Here is an 11,033-nt window from a genome sequence, read left to right on the forward strand (position 1 = left end):
GTTCTTCGCAGTTTTGGCTCCGTTTGGTGCTTAAAGGCTTAGATTGTCGAATCTGTTGATATTGTGTTTGAGGATGGTGTAGATCGGATGAGTTTGTGTTGTATGAGCAAGAAAATTAAATTTTTGTTGTGATTATGATGGAAAGGATTTGTTAGTTCATGGTGATGGATTCGGATTATGTGTTGTTGAAATGGATGAAGATTGTTGGAAATTGATCATGCTGTTCATACATGTTCTTGAGTGTTCATGAATGTTCATGAACATTCGTGGTAGTTCGTATTTTTTTGTTATTATTGGTGGATTTGATCTGAGAAAGAGAAGAAAGAGAATAGAAAAAGTGTTTCTGCCGATTTGGCAGATTCAGTAGTGTTGAATTTCTGGAATTTTTGTTGGATTAGGGTTTGAAGGTTCTGGAGGTTGAAGATGAAGATCTTCAATCTCTCTTGGCTTTCGATCTGGAAATTGGAGAGAGAAAATGGTATAACTGTTTTTTGTGACTTTTTGTGATCTGTGCCCAATGATTGAATCCCTTGACTTTGACTGTGACTGGGCTTTTATAGCTGATGACTGTGATGATTGGACCAATGATAAAACGACATGTGGACTGGACTTGTAACTAACTTTTGGACAAATCTGCAAAAAACTGAAATAAAAGGACTAAAGTGCAAAATAACAAAAAGGACTAAAATGTAACTAAAATAAAATTGGTAAAAAATGTAACTTGAAAATAACGTAAAGTGAAACGATTAAAAATAACAAAACGGACTAAAATGAACCAATTACTTAAATGAGATACTTTAAAGTAACCTCTCTCTGTCAAAATTTCGTGTGAAATGACCAAAATGCCCCTAGGGACTAAAATGACTCAAAATGACTCAAATGCAATTTTTAAAACGGTTTTTTAACAGGGAAATAAAGCAAGAGTTTATACAAGCAAATTAAAAGACTCAGAGACAATTTTTAGGAATTAAAAAGAATTTTAACACCGGAAATGACTAAAATGCCCCTAGGGGCTAAACTGACTCAAATGACTTCAAATGTAATTTTTTGAAATGGATTTTAACATGAGATTGAAACAAGGCCTTATTCAAACCAATTGAAAAGACTCAAACAATTTTTAAGGACTAAAATGAGTTTGAATGCAGGAAATGACTAAAATACCCTTTTTCATAAATTTTGCAAATAACTTTGAAGTATGATGCAGAGAAAGATGCAATTGATCAGAGACACTTTCAAATGACTTGAAATGCAAGAAAAAGTTTTGGATGACTCAAAATGCAAGAAAACATGAACAAATACACAGTTGAAAAGATTTGTAAAGCTAAGTTGAGAGATAAAGCAGAGTAAAATGTCAGTGTAAACAATAGCAAATTGGCAATTCTTCAAGAATAATAGACATATATCAAAGATGAAAGAAAATTTTGAACAAGTATTTTTAGGTCCAAAATTAGGGTATAACAGCTGCCCCTATTTAAGTTTCTTTGTCCGGAGAGTCAAGAGACGAAGTCTTTGATTTGACGAGACGAAGATACTTAAATATTAACATTTGCACTGTTTTTGGACATAAAAATACGCTTCTCACATTTTCAAAAACATGAATGCCTTGCAACATTTTGATTATGAATGCAAGACAAACAACTGGAGTCTACAGAGCATGCCATATCACTGGGGATCCAGGTGGACATTGACAGGGTAGACAAACTAGGAGACAAAAGATAGGTACAAGCTGTTCTTTGGATCGAACTCGCCACTTGACCATGGAATACAAACAAGAGATGGGTACAAGCTGTTCTTTGGATCGAACTTGCCGTTTGACTGGGAATAGAAATACAAGACAGGTACAAGCTGTTCTTTGGATTGAACTTGGCACTTGACCGGAGACATAGTCATATAGAAAGATACAAGCTGTTCTTTGGATCGAACTTGTCGCTTGATCGAAAATTCAAACAGATAGGCAGGTACAAACTGTTCTTTGGATCGAACTTGCTATTTGACATGGAGCCATAGACAAAAGGATGATACAAGCTGTTCTTTGGATCGAACTTGCGGCTTGATCAACATCACAACATGTAGATTGGTGCAAACTGTTCTTTGGATTGAACTTGTCGTTTGACCGATAAAAAAACATAAGCCAGGTACAAACTGTTCTTTGGATCGAACTTGTCGTTTGACCGGAAACATAGGCATATAAGCAGGTACAAGCTGTTCTTTAGAGCGAACTAGCCACTTGACCAATAACAAGACATGTAGCAAGATATGAATTGAGAGTAAGTTGATATTGACTTAATTTGAAGATAGACATGACCATTATTGTTGGTCCAAGAGTAAATTGAGAGTGCATTAGCATTGATTGAGACATTGAATTGAATTGAAAGTTGATATTGAAAGAGACATTGAAAGTTGAAAATAATCAGAGATACAAACATAGACACTGAATTGAGAGTTGAAATTAAGTTGAATTGGAGATTGAAATTGAGTTGAATTGCAAATTGAATTGAAAGTTGAGATTGAACTGGATTGGAAGTGAAGATTGAGTTGAATTGAAAGTGAAGATTGAGTTGAATTGAAAATTGAGGTTGGAGATGCAACATGTATGTATGGTATAACAAGATCATTAAATGTATGAGCACATAAAATGCATGATTATGCATGTATGAATGCTTGAAATGCATGATTGGTTTGTAGTTTGACAGAGAAGTTTCACAGAGACAGACGAAACATTGGAAGATTGGGCACGTAGTGGCTCGTGCTATAACATATTCACATGGGAATCCTCTTTGGAGAGACCGTCGTTGAGAGACGTATCAAAACCATGGCTGAAGGCAATAAAACTTGTAGAGGAGGGACCCTTGGGAGATTCTTGGATACAGGTCGCCGTTGTTAGGCGTGTCAATGCTAGGTAAACATTGGATGTTCGCACCTGTGGTCAATGCTTTTCATTCTTTCATTCTTTCTTTTTCATTTTTCAAACCCATTTTCGCCTGAACCGCCCTTTCGGGTTTTCGATTCACCGGGAATAAGTTCTTTTCATTGCCCCATTTTTGCCTGAATTGCCTTCATAGGTTGTCAATCAGCGGGGTGCTCATTTTTGCCTAAGTCGCCCTTTCGGGTTTTCAACTTAGCGAGCTTTTCATTTGTATTTTTATTCAATTTTTCCATTTTCATTCTGTTTTTTCATTCTTGCCATTGACCACAGATCATCCTGGGGAAGAACCTGCTTGTAATGTGTATTGAAACGGACATTGATATACATTTATTCATGCATGTTTCATTGAAATGTACCCTATTGCTCAGGTTTGCTTTCAAAATAGACAAAAAGATTTTTCAATTTTAAAAGATGTTTGTTTCAGACATTGACATTATCAAATAGAAAGGAAATATTTTGTATATAGCATTGAAAGTAGAAAGAAGAAGTAGAGTTTCAAACAAAAGCACCGGCTCGAATTGATGTAGAATAGTGAAAATCAGCCAAAGGCATGACTTCACGGATTTACAAAGCTTGGAAAATGGTAATTTTATTGGTTGGTGGTACATTGAACACGATGACCGCTACATTTCATAGAAATTTTGAATTAACAAGTACAGGAGCTTCTGATGAAGATGATCATTGACAGTTGCAGATGCCCCAAGGGGTGACGGTGATTTGCCAGATATAGTTACTTGTCTTTTATTATCAATCTCATTTTTGCATGAACCGCCCTTTCGGGTTTTCGGCTCATCGAGACGCTCATTCTTGCCTGAGTTGCGTACAATCTCAGCGAGCTTTTTCATATTCATTTTTTTGTCCCTAACTTTTGCCTGGATCGCCCTTTCGGGTTTTTGATCCACCGGGAAGCGCATTTTTGCCTAGGCCGCCCTTTCGGGTTTTTGACCTACCACGCTGTTCTTTTCTTTTTAGACAGTATTTCTTGACTATATCGGCATTTATAGGACTCGGAAGTTCAACACCATCCATATGTGTGAGAATCAAAGCACCACCAGAGAAAGCCTTCTTGACAACATAAGGACCTTCATAGTTAGGTGTCCATTTGCCCCTTGGGTCGGGTTGTTGGCTTATCCTTCTTTTCAATTCAAGTTCGCCTTCCTTGAATTCTCGAGGTCGGACTTTCTTGTCAAACGCATTCTTCATTCGCACTTGATACAACTGTCCATGAGCCATAGCATCCATACGTTTCTCTTCAATCAAATTCAACTGATCGTACCGACTTTGACACCATTCAGCCTCAGTTAATTTTGCTTCCATGATCACTCGGAGAGATGGAATCTCCACTTCCAGCGGGAGAACTGCTTCCATACCATATACAAGAGAAAAAGGGGTTGCCCCGGTTGAACTGCGCACTGTAGTACGGTAGTCGTGCAAGGCAACAGGTAATATCTTATGCCAGTCTTTGTAAGTAGTGACCATCTTCTGAACAATCTTCTTGATGTTCTTGTTAGCGGCCTCAACTGCACCATTCATCTGAGGTCTGTAAGGAGAAGAGTTATGATGTTCAATTTTGAATTCTTCACATAAAGCTTGCATCATGCTATTGTTCAGATTGGAACCATTGTCAGTGATGATCTTGTTGGGAACACCATATCGACAGATGATGTTATTCTTGATAAACTTGACAACTACCTGCTTGGTCACATTTGCATAGGAAGCAGCTTCAACCCACTTGGTGAAATATAGTCAATTGCCACCAGAATGAAACGATGTCCGTTAGAAGCTTTTAGTTCAATTCTTCCGATCATGTCAATGCCCCACATAGAAAATGGCCATGGGGAAGATATAACATTGAGAGCATGTGGAGGCACATGAATCTTGTCAGCATAGATTTGACATTTGTGGCATCTCTTGGCATGCCTGTAGCAGTCACGCTCCATAGTTATCCAGTAATAGCCGGCTCTTAACAGTTTTCTTGACATGGTGTGACCCGTAGCATGGGTCCCAAAGGTACCGTCATGTACATCATGCATCAATTTCTCAGCTTCTTGTTTATCAACACATCTCAACAAGACCATGTCATAGTTCCTTTTGTATAGGATTTCTCTGTCCAGAAGGAATCTGCTAGCCCATCTCCTCAAGGTCTTTTTATCCCTGTTGGAAGCACCATGTGGATATTCATGATTCTGCAAGAACTGTTTGATGTTATAGTACCAAGGTCTTTTATCATTCACATCTTCATCAGCCTGACCTGGCGTATTTTCAATAGTAAACACATGAGCGGGTCTATCAAGACGCTGCACTTTGATATCAGCCATCTGGTTTTCATCCCGAGGGATATGGTGCAACTCAACCTTTGTGAAATATGTCAACAGACGTCTTGCATAGTCACGGTAAGGGATCAACTTCTCATGATGAGTCTCCCATTCACCTTTTATCTGATTAATAACAAGTGCAGAATCTCCATAGATGTCAAGGTGCTTAATTCTCATATCAATGGCTTCCTCAATGCCCAAGATGCATGCTTCATATTCAGCTATGTTGTTCGTGCATTCAAAAGTTATTCGAGCAGTGAAGGGAATATGGTGCCCCTGCGGAGTTACAATGATGGCCCCAATCCCTTTACCGTAAGCATTGACAGCACCATCAAAGACTAATCCCCACTTGCTATTGGGATCTGGCCCTTCACTGATCAGTGGCTCTTCATAGTCTTTCGCTCTCAGATACATAATCTCTTCATCAGGGAAATCAAACTTAATTGGCTGGTAATCATCAAGAGGTTGACAAGCAAGATGCTCAGCAAGGATGCTTCCTTTGATTGCTTTCTGAGCTTTGTACACAATATCATATTCAGACAATAACATTTGCCAGCGTGCAATCTTTCCAGTAACAGCAGGCTTCTCAAAGATGTACTTGATTGGATCCATTCGGGATATCAACCAAGTTGTATGATTCACCATATAATGACGCAGGCGTTTGGCAGCCCAAGCTAAAGCACAACAAATCTTTTCAAGCATTGTATACCGAGTCTCGCAGTCGGTCAACTTCTTGCTCAGATAGTAGATAGCATGTTCTTTCTTTCCAGTTTCGTCTTGTTGACCGAGAACACAACCCACGGAATCATCTAACACTGACAGGTACATGATCAAAGGCCTTTCTTCTACTGGTGGGACAAGGATAGGTGGTTCCAATATGTATTCTTTAATGTTATCAAAAGCTTCCTGGCATTCATCATTCCACACAACAGGCTGATTCTTTCTGAGCAATTTGAAAATTGGTCCACAGGTGGTAGTCATGTGAGATATAAACCTTGAAATGTAATTCAAACGTCTGAGGAAACCTCTGACCTGCTTTTCAGTTTGAGGAGCCGGCATCTCTTTGATAGCTCGGACTTTGTCAGGATCAACTTCAATGCCTCTTTGGCTGACAATGAAGCCTAGCAACTTTCCAGACCTTACACCGAATGTACACTTGTTAGGATTCAAACGCAGCTTGTACTTTCTCAATCTTTCAAACATCTTTTTCAAATACACAATATGCTGCTCTTCATCACTTGATTTCACAATCATGTCATCAACATACACTTCAATTTCTTTGTGAATCATATCATGAAACAGAGTGGTCATACCCCTTTGATAGGTAGCACCAGCATTTATCAAGCCAAACGACATCACTTTATAACAGAACGTTGCCCATGGAGTGATGAAGGACGTCTTTTCTCTATCTTCAGGTGACATCCGTATCTGGTTATAACCAGAGAAACCATCCATAAAAGAGAACACTTTAGACTGAGCAGTACTGTCAACAAGCACATCAATATGAGGCAATGGGAAGTTATCTTTTGGACTGAATTTATTCAGATCTCTGTAATCAACACACATTCGAACTTTCCCATCTTTCTTTGGCACTGGTACAATGTTGGCAATCCACTCAGGATATTCAGCTGTCATGAGAAAACCCGTATCAATTTGCTTCTGCACCTCAGCCTTGATCTTAAGAGCCATGTCTGGACGAGACCTTCTCAATTTCTGCTTGACAGGAGGACATTCAGGTCTTGTCGGTATCCGATGTTCCACAATCTTGGGATCTAGCCCCGGCATGTCTTCATAGGACCATGCAAAGACATCTGGATATTCATGGAGAAGTTGAGTAATCTTCTTTTTCACTTCTGGCTCAAGTGCAGCACCAATTTTGATCTCTCGCTTGTTCTCTTCAGTACCCAGGTTGATGAGCTCAATCTCTTCCTGGTGAGGCTGAATGGCTCTTCTTTCTTGCTCAAGCAGTCGAGTGTTCTCATACGGTATCTCTTCATCATCCTCCTCATCTTCAGCTTCATATACAGGGAATACAGATGTTTTGGTTTTTTCTGGCATTACCATTATTTCCAAGAAAAAGGCACTAAAAAGGTAAAAAAACAAAGAGTCGTTGAAAAGACGACAACTTTTATTGATAATGGCAATGCCGAAACAAACATGCCCTTACAATGATATCACTTTCGCCTTGGGCAGAGCGAAAGGATTGTTATTTTGAAAGAAAAAAAACATGAGCAACAAGACACATTACATGGAAGCATGCATGACTAAAGGAACATCAATGGCCTCCCAATTTCTCACAATGCCTCCTGGTACAACAAATGTAGGCACATAACTACTTTCAGCAGCATCTTCAGCAATAGCATTGATAAACCCAGCACTGTAGAAAGTTCCTGTTGAAACGCCTGAGGTCGGGGAGAACCCAAGGCCCTCTTTACGATTGTTTTCCAAAATCTGTATCACTTTGCCCCAGCCAGCAGCTTGCCCTTCTTGAACAGCTTTCTGGGCGTCTTTCAATGAAGCCATACTAGCACTAGCTCTCTGGGGTTCTGCACCTTCAATAGTCAAACCTTGAAATGATGTCCCTTCAGCGGACCCTGCTTCAACACAAGAGAAAGATGACACTTGGCTAACCAGATATGCTTCTTCACCATGTACAGTGACAAGCTTACCATTCCTCACAAACTTGAGCCTCTGGTGCAGAGTAGAAGTTACTGCCCCAGCATCGTGAATCCACGGTCTTCCAAGGAGACAACTGTAAGAAGCATTGATGTCCATGACCTAAAAAGTGATCTGAAATGTCTCAGGACCAATGGTAATCGGTAGACTCAGGCATTACGTTTAAGGATGATCCAGTGTCCACCAATACATTGGATATCATGTCAGACTTACAGTGCACCGAGATATGCAGAGCCAAGTTGTGGTATTTCCCTGCTTCGGGGAGCTCATCGTCACCAAACCCCAAGTTATTGCAAGTGGTAATGTTACCCACTATTCCATCGAACTGATCCACGGAGACTTCATGATCAACATAGGCATGTTCCAGTACCTTCATTAAGACTTTCCTGTGAGCTTCTGAGCTCAAAAGCAGAGACAAGATGGATATTTTTGACGGAGTTTGCAGCAGCTGGTCAACAATCTTATAATCGCTCTTTTTGATAAGCCTCAGAATTTCGTCTAGATTAGACTCTTCAATAGATTGGCATGTTGGGCCGGCGTTCTTGTTAATAGGAGGAGCAACTGGTGGAGTTATTGTGGCAATAGGTGTAACCACCTTCTTTTGGAACACGGGTGGACGGACTTTTCCGCTTCTCAGAGTTGTAACTTCTCCGGCAACGTTATCAATCGTAGATGGGGATACTAGAGGCACTTCCACTCCATTATCAATCATGGTTGCATCGTACTTGTAAGGGATTGCCTTCGTAGAGGCATAAGATACCGGACCAGGCAACCTGATCACTAAGGGTTCAACATTCCTTGTCTGAGACACACCCCCAGCAGGGGAATCATGGAACACTGGCACAATCACACAGACATCACTGGCAATCAAGTGCTTATCATCCATTAGGCTCTGGATGTCACCTTGCACCACACAACAACCCATAGGATTTTGAAGACATTCTGAACAAGCAGCATGATTGTGATTAAACAAAGAAGCTTGGCATAGTTTGACATGCAGCGGCACCAAAGGAGTAACAACATTATGGACATCTAAAGTGAGAGCCTCTCGAGGAACACGAACTCTTTCGAAAGCCTCAATCATGTTAACGGCAGCATGGTTTGGAAGTGGATTGTCAAGAACATGAGGAACACTATTTTCAAAAGTCATCCGTCCTCTGTCTATCAGGTCCTTTACAACGTACTTCAGAGCATAGCAACTTGAGTGCCCTGATGGAATTCACATGTAAGATCCTGTCGGAACCTGGGAGGCAATGGTGTAGGCGGAGGCTTGCCTAGTCTGGTGACGCAGTGGCCCTTAGCGAGTAGAGTTAGGAGTAGATCAGCATACCGCATTGGTATTGGTGGAAAATAAGTCTTGGGTCGAGGACCCTGTTGTTGCTGCTGTTGCTGTTGAGCAGGAGGCTGCTGTTGTACTTGCTGAGTGATGGCATTAACGGGCACTGGTGGTTGACCCGGTGGCAGAGGATATTGCTGGTAGAATGGTGGGAAGAAGGGATGTTGAGAATACTGCATATACTGGTAGGGTAGAGGTAATTGAGTAGCAGCTGTGGACTGGTTACCAGATACCATCCCTACTTCAAATTCTTTCTTCTTATGGTGGCCATTACCATACTTCTTAGGTGCACTAGCTGAAGACTCCACCTTTTCAAGAACAATGATACCTTCTCTGACAGCCTCCTCTAGACGAGTTCCCATAGTAACCATATCAGAGAAATTATTCGAAGCAGAGACTATCATCCTTTCAACATATTCCTTCTTCAAAGTTTTCAGGAATGTCTGTGTTAGTTCTTCCCCATCGAGCCGAGGAGAAACACGGGCAGTTGCCCCTCTCCATCTCTGAGCATATTCACGGAATGTTTCATCTGACTTCTGAGACAAAGACTTAAGAGAATCCCTATTCGGCTTCAAGCGAGTGTTAAACTCATAGTGATTTTCAAAAGCAGCAGCGAGCTCCTCGAAAGTATGGATATTTTCTTTGCTCAAACCAGTGTACCAGTCTGCCGCATCTTCCATCAAGCTATCCTGGAAGCAGTGGATCATCAGAGCATCATTATCTGCGTAGTTGGCCATCTTTCGGACGTATCGAATGACATGGCTATGTGGACAAGAAGTTCCATTGTATTTGTCAAAATCTGGCACTTTGAACTTCTTAGGAATCTCAAATCGGGATACCAGGCATAGATCACGAGCCTTAGCAGAAACACCATTCCCACGGCTAGCTTTGACCTCACGGAGTTCTCCAGCTAACTCTCTTAATTGTTTTCTCATAGCCTCCATTATAGGGTCTTGTCCACGCGGAGTGTCAACATCGATTACTTGTTGCACAGTGTGTACAATAGGATCGGTAACAACAGTAGTCACTTGAGGCATAGAGGTAGACGTAGGAGTAAAATTTGTCACAGGAATCTGTCCTTGATTGCCAATACCAGAAATACCAGCCGCAGTATTAGGAGCATAGAAAGCTGAGAGTCCATAAGGGCGTCCATTGGGCATAATAAACCGAGCATCAGACATCACAGTAGACAGTGGGATAGATGGAATCATTTCAGTAGAAGCTGGAATAGATGTGGCTGGTTGTTCTTGTGCAGCCATCATAGTGGACATAGCGTCGTGAGCCTTAGCCAAGTCTTCTTTCATAGCAGCCAATTTGGCACGGAGCTGAGCATTTTCTTCTTCAAAGTTAGCCATGTTTCTTCTCTTGTAAAACCTTGTTTGATGAACTCTATTTGGTTGGTAAACTTTACGAGCACGAGCCACTTTTCAGACTGCGGCAGAAGAATCAGGAGGCAATGAGCACGAGAGAAGTCTTTTATGACCAATGAATGCGTATGATGCATGAGATGTGTTAATGCATATGCAAAAAGACTCTTTTTTATGTTATCAAAGGGTTTTAGACAAATTAGAAATTTGTAAACATTACTAAACAAACGGGAACATTCAAAACATCCATGAAGCCATCAAGATTCGGAAAGAGAATAAGCCCATAGATGAGGAGTGCAAGAATAGCTTCAAGAGTGTCTTGACAAGTGGTTTTGAGGTTGGCTTTCTCAAGTAGATACTCCAAAGTGAACCCTCGGATGTGAGCCTTAGTGACAAGATTCTTGGAGACATCG

At 40.8% G+C, this 11,033-nt stretch overlaps 1 protein-coding gene across 1 annotated transcript; it reads right to left on the minus strand.

Annotated features, from left to right (window-relative positions):
* Window positions 1-360: 360 nt before the first annotated feature.
* Window positions 361-10,608, minus strand: LOC146937410 (uncharacterized). The gene is made up of 2 exons (XM_085749419.1): window positions 9,487-10,608; window positions 361-633 (listed from the first exon to the last, which is right to left on the minus strand). Exons 1-2 carry the CDS (start codon window positions 10,606-10,608, stop codon window positions 361-363), a joined length of 1,395 nt encoding a protein of 464 aa, XP_085605545.1.
* Between the last annotated feature and the right edge of the window lie 425 nt (window positions 10,609-11,033).

The sequence above is a fragment of the Medicago sativa genome, chromosome 3 (assembly GCF_051527215.1).
Source record: "Medicago sativa cultivar Bolivia chromosome 3, Bolivia_mono, whole genome shotgun sequence".
Lineage (NCBI taxonomy): Eukaryota > Viridiplantae > Streptophyta > Magnoliopsida > Fabales > Fabaceae > Medicago > Medicago sativa.